Source organism: Camelus dromedarius, chromosome 1 (assembly GCF_036321535.1).
Source record: "Camelus dromedarius isolate mCamDro1 chromosome 1, mCamDro1.pat, whole genome shotgun sequence".
Lineage (NCBI taxonomy): Eukaryota > Metazoa > Chordata > Mammalia > Artiodactyla > Camelidae > Camelus > Camelus dromedarius.
Window position 1 is genome coordinate 95,041,795 of NC_087436.1, and position 19,220 is coordinate 95,061,014.

General features: G+C 36.9%; 1 protein-coding gene across 4 annotated transcripts in view; it reads right to left on the bottom strand.

Moving 5' to 3' along the window:
• Positions 1-19,220, bottom strand: part of KLHL5 (kelch like family member 5) — a 71,095-nt gene that overhangs the window by 49,976 nt on the left and 1,899 nt on the right. The window contains exon 1 of one of the 4 annotated variants that reach the window (XM_031435895.2): positions 866-2,687. The exons of 1 other annotated variant lie outside the window; for it this stretch is intronic. In XM_031435895.2, the coding sequence (XP_031291755.1) occupies positions 866-1,248 (383 nt within the window). In that variant the 5' untranslated portion in view covers positions 1,249-2,687. Of the gene's footprint in view, positions 1-865; positions 2,688-19,220 lie in introns of those variants that run through there. 2 more of the 4 variants (XM_010980389.3, XM_010980390.3) reach the window with 2 other exon arrangements.

Consider the following 19,220-nt stretch of genomic DNA (forward strand, 5'->3'; position numbering starts at 1 on the left):
TTACATAATATGCCATAGTAGTTTAAACTGATTAAGAAAATTTATTTCAAAGATAAGCCTGGCTCCACATGGGTGAAGATAAAGTCATTACAAAATTACCGATTTTTCTCTCCTCAAACTCATTTCCCCTTATTTTTGCCCCCTTTTCACTAGCCAATCACACACAACTAGCTCTTCTATGTTCCCTTATACGTTACTGAAGGAATGTCCTTCATTTCCCTAAATAGCACAATTTTCAGTGAAGTGAAGATAACAGGAATTAGTAGCTGTCATCTTAGGAAGAGACATGTTACTGTATTCTCTGTATTACTCTGAAGGGCTGCGACATAGGACAAAGAGAAATAATAAGAAAAATATTATTGACAACTGCAAGGGTGTAAAAAATTATTGGCAACTGCAATGTGCATCTCCTTGTAAAGTCTTTCATTTTCATTAAAATTAAAACATGACTCTATAATCTGTTGCAAACTGAAATGTCCTAAAAATTTTTATATTATAGAAATGGCTTACAGTTTTGCTATAACTATAGAAGGTAAATGGATGAAGCAAACTGCAAAGCAATGATGCATAAAATTGCTACCATATATTATTTTCAAGGCAGAGCCAGATCTATATATGGAACATAACATATTTCAAAGCTATTTGTTGTCTTTATAATTTTATAGAATTAAAGTCAATATTAGAACAATTTTTTAAATCCCAGCAAAAGTACTACATACCAAGATATTATATATGCGTATATATGTAGATATATATATATATATATATATAAAATCATAGATTTTAAATAATAATACTAAATTATTTTAAACAGTATAGAGAATATACCCCACACCCCACTTCTAACAGTAAGAAAATAATAGACCTGCATGAACTGGAATCAGATTCATTTTCTTCTTCACTAGTGCCATCATCCACTTCTGGTCTATCCAGCCAATGTGCACCGCCACAATCTTCTGCTGTAAACTCAAATGCAGGGACTTCAGAGGTGGATGCCATTGGCCAAGAAGGTGAATTCTGAAAATCCAGTTGGCTGGACCTTCGGTAACCAATTGAAGCCAAAGGCAATTGTAGGCTACATGGATCTAAAAACTTTCTCCCACCATTTGCTCTGGTCTGTCCTCGATTCCAAAATTCTCCCTGCTGGCTGTCAACTGTAGAATTAGGAGATGCTGCTTGATGGCTAAACCACCTCCATCTGATTTTCAAAATCTGCTTCACATCAAACTCTTTACGAGAACCAGACATCCTCAGAGAAACCAAGTGATCGTCTAGGCAACGGGCAAAAAGCACTGCACACAGATTTATGCATCCAACCAAGACAAGAGAAGTATATGCCCTGCTGTACACAATAAACAAATTGAAAGGAAGATAAATCACATTCACATATATATCTACATTTACTTTTATACCAATATATCACATTATAAAGAACAAAGGACAATGAAAAAAGATGAAACACGGTGGAACATTCCGTTCAATCAGAACAAACTCTCATCCACCTATCCTGAAGCAGCTAGACCACTTTCCCCTGCTCTCCTTTCCCATACTGACCATTAGCTCTCGCAAACACTGACAGCATTCATTAAAATCCTTTCAAATGCAGAACACCACCCCCTTTTCTTAAACCACAAATGACAGAGACAGAAAGCACTATCCCGTGGCAGTATCTCAGTTTCTGCTGCTTAGTATATTAACTCTTTTATTGCTGAAACAAGAAATGTAGTCCACAGCATTCTCCTTTGTACTTAAAAAATCACTGTAAAACTAAAGTGTTCCTATTTTTATTCTAAGTTCCTAAGTGAGCTATCATAAAACATTTTTTTTTTATTTAAAGCATTTTAAAATTAGATGAGTTAGATTTTTCAAGCTGTGCTCTTTGGATGAGGGGCGAGGAAGGAGGAGGAATAAAAAGGTGGGGTTCCCGTTCACTGCTCTCCACCTCTATCTTCTTTCTTCAGAAGAGGAGTGTATTTCATTAATATAGGAAGATCCTGGTAAGATTTTATTTGAGCAAAGAATATTGGGAACAAGGAGAAAGACAAAGTTAGAAAACTACAAAGGACCAAACTATAACAGTACTTACTCTTTTTCAAATAAATAACCCGAAGTCAATATTGGTCTATAATTAGGATTGGGCCACGCTGATTTAGTACAATAGCCAGATTTCTATGACACTACTTAGGAAAAGGAAAGTGCGGCTCCAGAAAGCTCCCTAGGACTGGGACAGGATTATTTCTTGGGCGTATAAGTACCCTAATGGTGCCCCCTGTTGTTAGCAAAACAGAACAATGGTCTGATCATGGTTATAGCTCGAATTGATAAAGCAAATTCAAAAAATCAATCAAATGCAATCAAAATTTAAAATACTGCACAGCTATTGTGAGCAAGACACTCTACTAGGCATTGGGAGGGACAGATATATACATCTTGGTTCCTAACCTCAAAAATAATTGAGTTACTGAAACAAAAATATTTGATAACTTAAATATAAGAAACACTATAATGCTGCAGTATGAACATTTTATAATCTACAAATACAGAATTTGTGTTTTCAGGGTGCTCAATATCTAATGCTACATCAAATAGTTTTACTCAAAAGGCAATTACTATTATCAAATGAGTGAAGTGGGGAAAAGATCTGCTTTGGAGGATTACAAAAAATACTGTGAGGCAAGTATCTTAACATCACAAAGCTCTTTAGGAGAATAAAAATTATTCAGAGAAATAAGAATGAGTGGAATGAAAAGCATATATAACCTGTGCTAAACAGCACAGGACAAACCATAAATACTATCAGAGAAACAGGAAATGCCAAGATTGTGTGAAGTGCTATGGGCCAGTTTCATTAGGGAAAAGGCTTCTAAGAATACCAAGAAATTGTATAGGCAGGATGGTGAAAGATCTTATAAAGGAAGAAAGATACTAATAAAAGAATGAAGTGGGCATATCGACAAAGACAGACAGGGAAATACCAGTTTGATCAGCCAGCCAGACATACTTAATTAATTTTAAGGAGTAGTAAGAGATAAGGATGGATGCATAAGATGAGATACAATGCCGTGAGCACCCAGCAAAGATATAAAGGCTAGCAGGCAATGTTAAGTGGACTGCTGAACAGGGCAATGTTTTAGAAAATGAATTTGGCGGTAATATGCAGGATGCCTTAAGAGAGTGATCGACACTTCTCCCTCTACTCTCACCTCTGTCACACTCCTTTTCTCAACACCCTTCTAACTCCACTCTACCTATCCAACATTGTTTCTAACTATTTTCCAACAGAGACACATACTTCATCAGTTAAGACAGGGTCTATGTTATATTGCTTCCTCTTTCATATGCTGTTTGTGTCCCAGTTTCTCTGGTTTTGAAATCCTATTCATCCTTCAAGGTTTAGCAGAGGAACTGCTGCCCTGAGAATGGCTTCTCCAATTACTCTAGCCTTGTGGTTCTCAACAAGGGTAGCACCAACCCTCTGGTCTTGCATCCCAAAAAACCTTCTTGGAAGTAGGGGGGATAGATGTTTAGTTGCTGGAATGACCAGAGAGGGCTATGGGCAATTGTATGGGCAGGGGCCAGAGATGGTAAACATCTTGCAGTGCACGGTATAGACCCACAATGAAGAAATGCCACTGCAGTAGTTCATAATGATCTTACCATCACTCTTCATTCAAGTAAGTATTTACCAAGCATTTATACGTACAAGGTACCACAAGAGGTAGAAAGATGAATAAGAAACAAATGTTTCTTTTAAGAAGGCTATACTCTGGCAGAGAAAAGAATAAATGAACATTATAAAGAATACATTTTAATACATATAATTTTATATAAATTAATTTTAAATTGGATTCATTCTGCCAATACGAGAACACTTACCAGAGAAGTACACTTACAACGTGCTAGCTCCAATAGCTAATTTTAATTGTTTTGCTGTTTGGTGGATCAGATGAAGTCTCAACACAAGAGTGGACTTCATTGAAGGCCACTGATATGCCAGATGTTTCTCAATTTGATATGGAGAAGAAATACAAAGACATGGTTTAAAATGTTAAACCATGCTTCTACTCTCAAGAGGGGCCACAGACCCTTTTCACCAAGATATTGAGATATACATTAAATAAATACCTTTTTAATACAGTAGCTGTTCTGAGTAGGCTAGAGATGCAGGTAGGAGATTAGTTAGTCACTGAAATAGGCTTTCAGATTTTAAAAGGGATGCTAGGATTTGGGTTGGCAAAGGCCAAGTCCAATATTTAGCCCCTGCTGTCATAATCATGGGTTTAGTTACATACATACATACATAATATACATACAATACAAAAAAAAAAAAACCAGCACCCCAATCTTTTGCATCAGTGGACTCATTCTGCATGTTTTTTTTTTTTCAGAGACATTTATTTTGTCAATTTTCCTCCATTCATTCTTCCTGGTGATCGTGTTGACAGCCTGGTGTACAGCCTTTCACACCTTTGTCCTTGTTTAATAAAAGCCATATCCAAACTTCTATACACATATACAGGGGATTTTGCTATTGTTTTATAAAAGAGATCAGATTGTATACATATTTTTGGCATTTTGCTTTTCTCACCAAAATTATATATATGGAAATATAAACTAATAATGATTTTTAAATAGTTGCATAATATTTCATAATTATAAAATGCAATTTATTAAACTACCTCCTTGCTAACGGACATGTGAACTGACTTCAGGTTTTTGTTTCTGTTGAAATAAACGTCCTTGTGAGACTTTTCTGTCTATAGAATTTATTCCCAGGAGTGGAACTGCTGGGCTGAAGGAATGAATAGATAACTCACTTGCCTGAGATTCATGTTTTCAAAAGTGAAGTGAGGGCATCCTCATTTACTTTTATAGACCCACCAGTCAACAATGAATATGGTAATTCTTTAAACTCCTGATGACTACCGGGCTTAAGCATATTTTCATAGGTTTATAGACCATTTTGATTTGTAGTTTTCTGAACTAGCTACTTATACTCTTTGCCTATTTTTCTCTTGGGCTGTTTGATTTTTCCTTATTATCAACTAGAAGCTCTTTGTATATTAACTCTTCATCTGTCTTGTTTTACAAATACTTTTTCTAATCTATTTCCCAAATGGAGAGCAACCTTTAGAAACATTTTAAAATTAAAGTTTGACATACAATAGAAAAATGTACAAATCATAAGTAGAGAGCCCAATAAATTATCACAATGTCAACCCTATTCAGGTTAAGAAAAGAAACATTACCAGCATTCAAAAGTCTTCCACAAGCACCTTCAAAGGTAACCACCATCCTTAGCATAATTTTATCTGTTTTGAATCTCATATATTCTTTACTCACCATTGCTTTGAAATTAATCCGTGCTGTAGTCTATAGCAGCTGATAGCTGGTTTTTATTCCATTGTATAAATATATGACCATCCAAATCCATTCATTGCTGACATTTGAGTTGTTTCTGATTTTAGACTTTTGCAAGTAATTCTATAAACATTTTCGTACATATGCATTCAACTTGGATTCTTGTTACTGATTTACACTCTTACAAGCAGCATATGGGAAGTCCAGTTACTCCATATGCAGCCAACACTGGTATTGTCAGACTTTAATTTTAGTCATGATGATGGTGGTGTAGTGGTACCCATTTGGTTTTACTTTACATTTCTCTGATTATTAATGTGGTTGAGTAACTTTTCATGTGAATTGGTCATTTGGCTTGCCTCTTTGTGAAAGGTCCTTTTTTAAATTCCCTTGCTCTCTTTTTTTTTCCTATTACCTTGTCTGTCTTTATCTTCTTGATTTGTAGGAGCTCTTTATATTTCTAATATGAGCCCTCAGTCTATTATCAACATCATTTTACTATAAGCCACCCTTTCCCACTAAATTGAGGTATTATTTTTGTTATGAATTAGCTTCCCATATACAGAGATCAATTTCAGAATGCTAATTATGTTCCATTATTTGTCTATTTTATGCCAGTATTGCAATGTTTTAATTATAGTACATTTACAATATGTTTAATATTTGTTAAAGCAAGTTCTTATTTCCACATATATTCTTTTAAAATAATTTTAAATCTAATTTTAATTATCTACTCTTCTGTATATATACTTTAAATAATATGACCCAATCCTCTCCTCTGAAAAAAGCCCCAACCCTATTGAGATTCTAATCAGAACTGCATCAAATTTGTATGTTAATTTTGAGATGACTGGCATTTTATGACATTAAAATTTTTCTAGTAAATATAATCCAAGAATATATGTTTTATAGTTTGTTCAGATCTCATGCTCATCAATAAGACTTTAAAATCTTTTAAATATAGGTCCTGTGCATTTCTTATTAAATTTTTTATCATGTTCTTTCATTTCCTTTTTTTTCTCACTGTTGTAAATGCAATAATACCTTTCTAGTTTCATTTCCACATGGTTATTGCCACTGTAACAAAAGTTTGAGTACATTTATATTGTATCTAGTCATTTTATCACACTCCCTCATTAGCTATGATATTTTAAAATTAGTGTATATTTCTTGTTAAGTTAGAGGTAACTTTGAGACATCTATGTGGAGATGTCAGATAGTTGGGCAAATGTTCCTGGAGCTCAGATCCAAGCTCCAAGGAACTCTAAAAGATAAACACACCAAAGGAGACAGGGACAACTAATGAAGTAGAGGAAAATCAGCAGGGCATGGTTTAAGGCAAGTCAAAGGATAAAGGTGTTTCAAAGCAAAAGGGATGATCATTGTGTCAAATAAGAGGTCGAGTGGAAAATGCCCTCTGGAGTAGGCAATGTAAAAATTTTGCCAAGTCAGACAGCAACAGTTTCAGTTAAGGGATAGGGACAAAAGCCAGACTATGGTGGGTTGAAGAGTTAATGGAAGATAAGAAGTAAGAGAGCATGTATAGACAACTCCTTAGGAAAGTTCTGCCGAATAGTGAGGCTGTGGAATGAGCCTGCAGCTGGAAGAGTTGAGGAATCAAGACAATGCATCTGTTTTGCTCATTTGTTTATTTGAGTTTAAAAGATACGGAACATCTCAGAATGATGAGAATGCTCCAGCAGGAAGATGAGATTGATGATTGTAGGCAGAACCATGAAGCAAAAACAAAACAAAACAAAACAAAACAAAACAAAACAAAACTGAAGGCTTTGATAAAAGGAATGGCACCTAAGCACAGTGGATGGCTTAAATCGTTACAGTAAGGGGAATATTTCCTTTGTAAGATTTATAACTTTCTAAATGCATTCATTATTTAAAAAGGAAAAAAAGACAGACACTAAGCAGTCTACCCAAGTTGAAAGCCAAATCAGTCCTCTAAAAGGAGTTATGAAATAATAAAAATTAGAGAGAAACTAAGAAGAAAAATGACAGAATTAATAAAGATCTAGCTCTTAAAAAATTTGCCAGTATACTCTCTTATCTTCTAGTAAATATAATCAAAGAAAAAAAAAACAGAACTTAGAAAGAGGACAAAAATAACAATTAAAATAGAATATTTAAATAAAATTAAAGTTTTAAAAAAATCAGTATTACTAAAAAAATTGTAAATGTCAAATTGATTACGAGAAATGCTGACAAATGGGGAGAATTTAGGCAAGCAAAACTAGAAAATACTCCTCAAAGACAGAATTTGCTCAAAATCCCTTACAGCTAGATCTCTAATTTAATAATTTTTGCCTAAGCTTAAGCCTCTCTAAGCATGGGTACCTTGCAGGAAAATCTTCATTCTAACAAAATACATTAAAAATTATCTTTTTGGTAAAGTAGCTTCTTATAGCCCCAAAGTTAGAAACGGGTTCACAGAACTATTTTCTACCTTAATTGAATTCTTGGGTCAAATACTTTATGAAAAATATGTAGTAAATTTAAACATTAATGCTTTCATGGCATGGAATTCAGCATTTATTTAAATAACACTTTTTCTGTCCCATCAAGTTCTACCATGTAATTTAATATTGTTTCACTCAAATATTCTTCCAGCTCTGATGAGTAGTACTTCCTAGGGTAATTATTTATGAAAGATCAACACATATTAAAAGTTATTACATTGTTAAATTACCAAAGTGGCCTGCATGGGCTACTCCACATTAACTAGACCCCCTCATCATTTTCTATCCCCTTGAGCCTCCTGGGTTTTCTTGTAGTACTTACTACCACCTGATATATTAGCTGTTCTCTCCCTTATTTGTTATCTTTATCCTCACTACAAAGTTAGCTGCAGTAGAGACTGACTTGGTTCATTGTTTTAGCCCTTAGCACTTAAAACAGTACCTGAAAGACAGGTGCTCAATAAATATTTCTCTAATGAAAGAATGAATCCAACAACTGTAAGAGCAATAATAAAAGGTATATACTTATACTGTACATTTTTTGAATTATAAAATAAAGAACCAAAACCAAATGTTAAAAAGAATATTAGAAAACATTTACCTCTGGCAACAAAAACCTTTTCAGTATTTTTCAACCTAAGAGAAAAATCACAATATGTTGCTTTAAGAATTTCTTTTTTCTATTTCATTCTTAAGGCATAAAATTTTTATCACTTTGAAATCTGTTGGCTAAACAGCAAATGTCTTTTCATACTGACACAAAACTTTCTTCAAACTGATTATCAAATTATATTCTGTACCTTTTCAAAGTAACTTTGCTTCACTTAAACTTGAGATACAAAAGCTCACACCCTATTTAAAATAGATTAAGTGTCGATTATGAATACATTTTTCAAAATGTAATTAAGGAATTCACATGCAATTTCTGCTTCAAAACTGCTCAAATGTTAGTTTGTGAATTTAAAAGATGATACTATTCAGTGTTACAACAGTAACACTGAAATGTCATTAAGATAGACTGCAGATGGGCTCACTTCAACAGTGTGGCTTTTAAAGCTATGGCTTCTCTCAACAGTTCGAGTTGCAGCCATTCTGCCAACTGGTTTATGTGGGTAATCGTTATACAAACCTCTCTTCACATAGAGATTTTAAGACAACAGTATTTGTTTTATGAGTAATCAATTTTAATGGATCTATCTCTATAGTTTTAAATGTGTTATATATATCACATAAAACACACCCAGAATTAATATTACTGTACTAACTCAGCAGCACTTCACCTCCCCAAGTTTTCCCTCAACAATTAAAAAAATGACAACACATAATTTCAAAGAACCCTTTAAAGTTTGGTAATTCCAGGATACTTTTAAAACTCTGTCATATTAGGTCTTTTTTCAAAATTTGGCTTATTTAAAAAAATTTTGAAGACTGCTATAATTTCGGTAACATTTAAAAATGTATGATAGCAGAAAAGTATCAGAAAAGTTTTGAGATTTAATTTTAACTTTAATTCCAGAAATATATCAGATATTCTTTACCTCTTCTTCAACATCATAAAGAGCAAGTATTAGAAATTAAAAAAAAAAATCCTGTTATTTATGTAAACTCAACAAATTGTACTGTATGCAGAAAGAACTCACAGATGAAAAAACAGACAGGATAATTCATCAGGTCAAGGGCCACTCTATCCCTAACAACTTGTAGAGTGCATGGCATTCATTTATTGGATTTAAACCAAAGAGTAAATGAAATAAATGAATGACACAGACTGTGATTTGAAAGATCTAAAAATATAGGAGGAGAAAGTTTTGAATGAAACCCTTGATGAATTATCAGGGAGTATGTCCTTTATTTGGGAGAGAATGAGGTTCTTGAGTTGAGATTTTAGAGGTATGCCTCAAAAAAATTAATTTGGCAAGTAAAGAATGGATTTGTGAGGCAAGATGCTATGGGTAGGAATACCAGTTAGAAAATTCTTTGAAGTGAGAGGACAGTAACCTTGTTTGGAAGCAATGAGGCCTGAAAGGCGGATGGATGTTAAAGATATTACAGAGACAGATCTGATAAAATATCTGTGGCAAATGGACAGGATGACAAATAGATGACAGTATTTTCAAACCTGGGCAACTGGAAGAAGAGTGGTAATAGTAACATAAATAAGAAAGTAAGAAGGATAGTTTCAGGAGGGCTGAGTGTAGCTTCAGACAAATTTAGCTTTAATTATGTATCTACCAACCAAATAGCTAGGAAAATGGGATCTAGAGCCATATTTAGCTTACAATTAAAAATCAATTTATTTAAGAAATCAGAAATTTAAAGTGTAGAGAAATGACTCCTGGGCCATTAACACTGGTTATCTTTGCGTTCTTTTCACTATGTTTTACAAACACATGACATCAAAATTTATTTCGTAATGAAAAAAAGCTTAGAATACACTCTGAAATCCAAAATTAGATTTCTAGCACGATGTCAAATCTTTCGCTGTGTTAAAAATATTTGGGGTATATTTCTGATTTTATCAGTAAATGAAAACTAAAAATAAGTATCTAATTTGAATTCAGCTGTAACAAGGTGAGAGATTTAGCTTTGTAAGTTATATGGTAGATTGAAAGCTCAGCAATTGAGAACTCTGCTATACATTGAAAATTGAAGTGTGATCTCGTGGAAAAAGCCATCTAAGACAAGGATTTTATTTCTTTGGGTACCCTTTGCATACTTACACAAGATCAAGGTGAAAATGGGACAAATTTTAACCTTTAAACTATGTCTCCTTGTTATACGATCACACAGCAACCCAAACTACTTGCTCAGATAGCTCAATAATTTCATTGAAATTATTTAATGCTTGCTTTCTCTCCTAGAGTGGAAACTCCATGAAGGCTACAGAAAGGGCTACTATGGCATTTCAAGCACTTACAATACGAGAACTGACATTCAGTTTAAAAACTGCAGTACAACATGATCAAAAAACACAAAGGTGTGCAGAGGATGCTAAGACAGCTGCAGAAGTCGAAGACATATTTCCAGTTAAGCTGGAACTCTGAGGATAATAAAAGCCCTCTTGCTGGATGAAACCTATAGTTACTCCATTAAATGAAAAAGTCAGTAATCATAAAAATTATATTTACATATCCTTAAAGATTTTATTTCAACATAAATGCACATTCATTCACAAATCTTTTCATATAGGGTTAATGCCATATATTTGATGTGGGTCTCTTGCTACGTTTGTGCCCTCTTTCTTGCATAAGCCATGCCCACAATGACCCATCATCTATGATTTCCACTTATGATTTCTATAAATGGAGACAGAACTTGAAAGCACTTCTGAAAGAATATGAATACAGAATCCATTAGACCAGTGGTCTATCCACCACGCGACAAAAAGCCTGTGCCAGAATGTAAATTAATGCACTGCTTCCTTCAAGGGGAAAGTCTTACCACGAAAAAACTGTTAGCTGAACCAAACAGAGTGCTTAGTGATGTAGTTAATTTACATTCTGGTGTGGGGTCCTTATTTCCTTGAGAACCACTAACAGTCTAAAGACCAGTTAGCTGGACCATGAACTTGGGCACTTTGACAGGCTCTGCTTTATACTTTTGATGATTCCGCCCCCTCTCCCCCGTCTTTTACAGTTATCCAGCCTTCATCAAATTTGACAGCAAATTTGTTAACAATTCACTTATGTTGAGATGATGTTCCAAAGCAGTCAACTTAATTTTCCAAGAATGAATTCTCTTTTCCTTATACTCTCATTAATTTACATGTCTACAAAGATTTTATAGTTACTATAACAAGAATAACTGTTAAAAACAGGTCTGTGAACAAACACAACCAACTTTTGGTAAGTACCCAACTCAAGAGGTAGGCACAGAGTCGCGTGGGTCTGCTGTGGAACCGCCTACCCATCCGCCAGTGATCAGTTAGCTCTTGGGATGGGTAAGTATAACTTATAAAGAGAATAGAGTGCATCAGGTTAAAGCCATGGGTCAGTTCAGAGGTAGCTGGTGGGGGTGCCTCTGCTGTCATTCTCCCGCATTATCACTGGTTAGTGGCAGCCTACTAATCGAGATGATGTCCCAAGAACATGAGTCAATAACTGAGCCACTCCCCAGCCAGATGTACAATTTGGACAAAACGCTTCACCTCCTCCTCAATCTCTGGTTTTCTCTTCAGTTAAATGGGATTAAGTAAGTAGCATGTGCAAGTGAGTAAGAATCTAGATTTGTAATAGCAGCTACTATTTCCTGATTGTGTCAATGTGGACGATAACAAGCGTAATACTTTATATTGAGTGGGGCATTTAGTTGTCACAGACACTCGGGCAAACAGGGTTCATTCCCCTTTCCCCTCACACATGAGGATACTGATGTGAAGTGAGGTTGCATGTCTCTGGTGAGCAGCAGGGTTCAATTTGAATTCAATTTTTTTTTTTTTGAGTTAGAGTCTCATTTTATTTTATTTTTTTACAAAAATCCAATGTAAGACCATTGTGCTCATGACTGGAAAAGGGGTGGGGTGGATGGACATGGCATGGGTATCAGAGAGCTAACCCCTTCCAAACGCCATCACTGCAAACAGGAGCTCCCCAAGTGCACACCCAGGCCGGCAGCCCCTGCAGCACCCACCCCTACACGCCAAGAAAGGACCCCACTGCCTCAGTGCACAGGCCCTGGCTCGAGCTGCAGTCCACACAGACGGAGGGCCACTGCACAGGTGCAAAAGCTCAGAATGGCCTGACCAACACCTTGAGGAGGCTCCCCCTTCGGTGGGCACCCCCTCTTGGTGAAGAGCGAACTGGCCAGCTGGAGGTCAAGGACGTGCTGGGCCCCGGGAGCAATGACTCGGCGACAGGTGTTAGCGGGACAGCCCAGGAGGCCCACGCGTGTCTGCAGGGCGGTTCCGTGTTCCAGGGAGTCAGGTGGTGCAGGTGACATCTGGCTTCCCAAGGTGACCGATCAGCATCGATAGCATTCTAAGCCTGGACCTGGGCCTCTCCCTAATCCAACTTGCAAAACGCAACAGCCCTCCTCTGGGAGACCTAACCAAGCCCCCAAAAGCTCTGACCACCCTGCCTCTTGCCGTGAGAAGTATCCTTTAAGAACATGGCCAGTGTCCATCACAGCCTGCTGTCCAGAGTCCTTCAAGTCAGTGTCCCGTTCAGATCCAAAGAGTGCTGTCCTCGTCTGTGCTCTGACATCACTGCCCTCCCTGCAGTGCACTCTGGGGTCATCCGTAATCCTAGGCCACTCAGCTGCTCCTGGATCTGCCCACAGCGCTCAGGGACCCCACGCTCTGGCTCCTCACACAGCCGGCTCCTTCCTCACCAGGCCCACCCAGAGGAGTTCCTCACATTACAACAGACAAGATAAAAATAGCAGCCACATATATAGCTCAAAACACCACACTCTTTGGCTTCCCAAAGGGAAGAAGGCTACTGCTACAAAGAATCAAGTCCAAAGTCAAAGAAGGGGTCATCAGAAAGTTAGGGCGAGGAGTCTGGACCCCTCCGCTGGGTTGCAGAGCAGCAGAGCCGTCTCCTAGGTCTCTCTAAAGACCATACACATTCAAGTACACCACATTGCTTCTTGTTTTTAAAGTAGTCTCATTCACAACTCGCAACTACCTTGTGAGAAGGTTGAGGAAGTATTTCCCACATCGTCCAACTTGGGAGGCAGATTAAGAGCACAGTTGATTTGTTATCTAGGTTATCAAGGTCCAGAAGAAAGCGGGAGAGCAGACTTAAACGCTTCACCAATAAGATGACCAAACTAAAATCAAATAGGCACTACACAAGAAAAAAAGGGTACTTAACACATCACTCCCAATATAATAAAATATTGTTAAGCTCATCATAATTGCAGTTTAGTGCCCATGTGACTTTTATTTCACCCCACTTGGCTCCCTCCCAATTTCTGTCATTACTTCTTACAGGATGAAGTGTTAACCCACATTAACATCAAAAGTGCCTTTTCATCCCTCAGCTGGTACTAGTGACTGGTAGCAGAGCAAGTAAAATTTTAAAAACCAGCTAAATTAATATTATACGGCCTTTTTATCCCCAAACTCATCTATAAAAGTTATCACAATGGGTATTATGGAAACCATAGCAAGATTATAACAGAGTATTTACTTTTTAAAATAGATCTTTGACTTGACAACAGGTAAAAAAGAAAGATTTCCTTGCCACCTACTCCTCAGATTTTGTGAATTTAAGTATATATTTGCTGTGGCCCAAGGATGAAAACTATAATACCATAAATATGATGGCAAACCACTGCTCAATTCCTGCTGCATACTTTAGGTTTGGCATGTGCACCTAGCTGTCTTCTGTGCCATAAAAAGTAATAATCTGGATAGCCATAATTTTATCTTTTACTGACCTGAACCAAATCCAGTAAGTGTTTCTGTCTTCTCTGCAGCTTTATGATGCTGGGAAAAAGTAATCAATCAGTACTCTATAGACACAAATAGAATCAAGCAAAATTGCCTGAGTTCTTTGAACACAATGAGCCGACCACGACAGATCAACTTGGTTCTGCAGTAGGACCAATCAGATTTTATAACCTGTATTTTATATTAGATGGAATGGTGTAATCTGGGTAAGGAAAGGGTAAAAAGGGTGCCGTAAGCAGTGAGAGGAGAAAACGTGAAGCGCTGTGTTTCACAACTTCTTGTAATTAGAAACGGTTAATCACTGCAAATGTTAAACCAGTTAGCCATTAAAGAAACTCCCTGGCTTGCTGTACAACCGACTTTAAAAAAAAAAAAAAAAAAAAAAAAAACAACGAAAGAAAGAAGAGAAAAAGCCACCAAAAGACTTCTATAATTTAACTCTGGCAAAAAGCAAAATACGGCATACTAGTGAGTCAAATGGTGATCAGGGAAGACCAGTGGACGTTAGGATTATTTCTTAGTGTTAATCCAATGTTCTTAGGAGGCAGTTCAGAGTAATCCTCCCAAACACCCAGTCTCCAAGTTGTGGGTAGGGGAGTGGCAAATAAATTTAGAAAGACGATCTGGTTCAGGCCCGTCTAATGGATCATGCAGAATCTGTCCAGCAGTTCTAAACTCCTGCAAAACACAGAACTGAGTATTCCTTCTTTCTGCTTACCAAGAAATACCTCCCCAAAAGAAGGTAAATACTTAGTAGAAATGAACCAACCAGCCTCAAATCTGAATCTCCTCTAATCTACTCTCCACACTACAGCCAAAGTGACCTTCCGAAGTGTCATTCTTGAGCACATCATTCTTCCTCAAAGCTTTTTTTTTTCCTCCCTGAACATCTACAAGATAAATAAAAGCCAAGATCTTTAGTACGGAATTCAGTGCTTTTTAACAATCTAGTAGTCCTAGCTGAACTGCCCAGCCTTACCTCCCTACTCTCAACTCCTGTTTCACACTTTTCCTGTCATAAAAATAGTTGAAACACAATACATCAAAGTAAACTAAATGAATATTGCTGAATACTTCCCACATGAAAAGGACAATGGAAGACACTGTGGACAAGTGTGGGTCAAATCTTTTTCCCTTTTGCCAATAACCTTCAGTTAACTCTCTTACCTCTATTCCCCTGGCAACCTGATGGAAACAGGTATGTCAACTACGTTACCAGGCAACAATGCTTACAGTAAAAATGATCCCCCTGATTAGTAAATTTGCATCTGGACTCAGAGGAACAGTAAATGAATTGTGAATACCTCATAGGAAGCCATAGCTTTGACTTTACTAAGTGTGATGGCTCTTGTAATTGGCTTATCCCTTGTGGGGACCCGGGAAGTTAAGCCTATGAAGTCACATAAGAGATACTGTCTTCTGTGGGACATGAGGTTTTTTTTAAGTCAAATCAGCTCTGTCACTACCTGATGTGAGCTTTGTGTGCTCACACCTGAGCCTTCACGTGGCACACTGTCTCCCAGCTGGCGACATGACCTGCTTGCATGACCTGCTGTGAGGATCACAACCACTAATGAGGCACATGTGCTGCGGCCTTGCTGGCAGCCTGTGGTTTCTCTCTGATATCCTTCTGAGTAAAGACACTTACGGTAGTTCTGAATCTGAATCCAGGAAGACCCATTCATTTGCACAGCAACAAGACTGTAAGAATGTCTTAGAAAGACATTCCAGATGTTCTACAAACTGAACCCAAGTCCCTTCTTTTTTTTGTCTCTTTTTTTAGCCTAATATATATTCCTGACCAACCCCACCTGAAGTCATTCACAGCTTTCACTCAACTTCCTGTGTTGTTACTCTTTTTTTCTGGGGATCCTCTCTTCCAGGAAACATGTACTACCTCACCACAGTCCATCCGTTCAGCCATCTGCTGATGTGAAGCTATGGATGTTTTTCAACCAAGAAGAAAGGCGATATTGCATAGGTAAAGAATGCCAACTTCGCTAGAGAAGCTAAGCACAAAGTTTACAGAAAAAGAATGGAAATTTATTGAGAATAAAAATAGGTTACATTGGTGGAGAAATACGGCAATAGAATGTTAAAGGGTGAAGTGTCCGAGTAGAGTCCAGATCAATTTGGAGGGAAGAAAAGAGCAGAGAAAGGCAGTAGATTAAGTACTTCCATCTTCCTGCATTATTGGCCAGGGGGAAAAACCAAGGAGCCCTGTATGTATCAGCATCAAAAGTAGGCGTCTTAATAAGAGTTAGACAACTCAGTAATCTGTACCTTGGGAGAGGGAAAAGGGATGGATGAAAGGATTACAATGGGGATGGCATTTGCCAGTGTTCAGGGAGGGGATATTGTTGCTGCAAGTCAGCTCCAGTTCTACCTTCTTATCCTGATTATTCTAATCAGCCTGTCCCACTAGATTTGCAAGCTGATGTTAATTATGCAGTAGAACTTTCACCAGCATCACAGGTTTCTTTCATCTTAGGCTATTAGAACTGCCTCCTTCCCTATTACAAAGTTGTCAATTAACCTAACTTGTTATACTTTAGGCCAACTCTATTATTTCCAAATTCTGATAGTGGTTAACTTACAAACTAATCAAGATGTGGCACTTTGAAAAAAATTAGTTCTTCTGTAATGGCTAAAGGCTTCTAGCATGTGAACTCTTAGGTTAAACACACCCATTTAACAGCAAAATAGAGAAAACGAGTCAACAGAGAAAAAGAGGAATGAAGTATATGTGCAGAGAGAGACACTGACAAAAATCATATAGACCTGGAGAGGGAAAGCAGCCCCCATCCTGGTTTTCTGTTATTGATGCCAGGTGCCTCTGAGACTCAGCCGCACTTCCTGCCCTTGGATTGTTTGACATAAAGCTATATCCTTTTTCTGACAAAACACTCTTTTTGCTTAAATTAGTTTAAGTAATTCTCTATAAGTTGTCACCAAATAATCTCTAAGACCAAAAAAGATGGTTAGAGGCAAAGTGTAACGGTGTTTGTGTACATAATCAGGTTTTGTCATATTGAAAGACGCTGTTAATGTTGTTTTAAAGAGAAAGGGAAAGAGTGAGAACTCAATTATAGCTATTTTCTGTTGGGGTGTAAATTTTCCAGTCATCTTTTTTATCCTCATGGGATCTAACGTAGTGCTGCATACACACCGTATTTAACAAATATTTACTGAATGGACATATAATTAAAGAATAATGAAATCCACTTGGCCAAACGGTTCATCTAATTGGAAGTTTTCAAAAGCATTTCAGTTCCAATTAACAAAAGATGTTCTTTATAATTATCATTAGCATAATTCTATGATTAAATATACACAAAGAAATGCTGTTTTCTATTCTCTAAATAGAATACTGAAAAACATAATCTGGATTTGATTTATTCAGAATTTTGTGTTAACATATGGGACTATGAAGTCTGCTTAGTCGTAGTCTTTAAGATTGTCCACAGACTATTTCCACTTTCCGCCTTCTGGGCTCAAGGTAGAATTTCACGTCCCCACCTTCTTGAAACTGGGTTGCAGTCATATGACTTGTTTGGCCAATGAAGTGGCAGTGGAAGTTACTTTCATGTAGAAGCCTTTAAGAGCCAATGCGCAATTTATCACACCCTCTCCCCTGCCCTAACACACATGGAAGCAGGTGTTGAGATGGAGACTGACAATCTGGGGCTCTAAATGACTACTGGAACAGAGCTCTCCTGCTGACCCTAACCTGATATGTAATGTGACTGAGAAACAAACCTTTGTTGTTTTAAACAACTAAGAAGTGAGGGTCTTTTGATCCCCATCATTATTTACCCTACTTGACAAACTCAATAAACCCCTCACTCACAAATGGAGTGAAGACAATGAATAGCTCTGGCCTTCAATTTGTCTTTAGAATGGTAACATTTTGCATAGCACTGCATCAATTATCAAATACTTTCTTATAGAAGTGTCCCTCATTATCCAAACTCTCAAAATCCAAACACAAGAACTGAATAGAGTCAAGTAAATTTTTGGACTAATCCTTTATTCTCTCAATTCTCACTACTTACTATCTGAAACTCAGGGACCAAATACATTTGGATAGGATGATATTCCTTGCCGTTCAAACTCTTGTGATCTACACTCAGGAATGGAAAAAATCTAGACAGTAAAGGATTCTTGATACATTATTTCATTTGCATCCTTAAAGCAGTTTTTCTACTACCCAGTACCAATGGACTCTCAATATACTCAACCTCTATTGAATAAATTGTGTGCTGTCATCATTCTAGTCTTACAAATAAGGAAACAGATTCAGAGAGGTTCCTAAACTTACTGGAAACAACCCTGCACATTAGTGGCACAATTCCAGATTTTCTGGCTCCAAATCCCTTTCCACTATGTACTACGCTTTCCAAGATCTCTTACAGCTACAGAATTCTGGGGTTTCATAGTTAATTAATAGTATCCACAGTATTTATGATAAAAAGAAAATATCAATGACATATTTACATCCAAGAATAAAGCCATCCTTTAAGGAGTTCTACTTGCCTAACCTAGTCTAATTCAATACCCTGAATACCCTGAAGCACAGAACAAGTCTTAGAGATCACCTGGTTCAAAAGGCAATTTGCAGAACAATGAAGAACTATAAAAGAACTCTGGGGAAAAGTAGCCTTTTCCATTGATATACAGTCTATTAAATTCTGACCTTTAGATTATCTTCACTTTGGTTCTTAATAAATTGGCTAACCTCAAACTCTTTGCTCCCTAATTCTTATCAAATCTCAGCTGTAAGAAATATTCACGAAGAATCACCTGAAGAATAGGCAATCCATCCATTTCTATGGGTTCACTGGTTCTCAATTTGTTTCATAGTCAAATAAATTTGGACAGGGTCACAAAATATATCCCCCCTTAAGAGAGTAAACTTGAACATTAGCCAAGGAATTGAGTTTAAAAAAAAAAACAAACCTTTGAAATTTGTCTGACCCAGCTATCTCAAA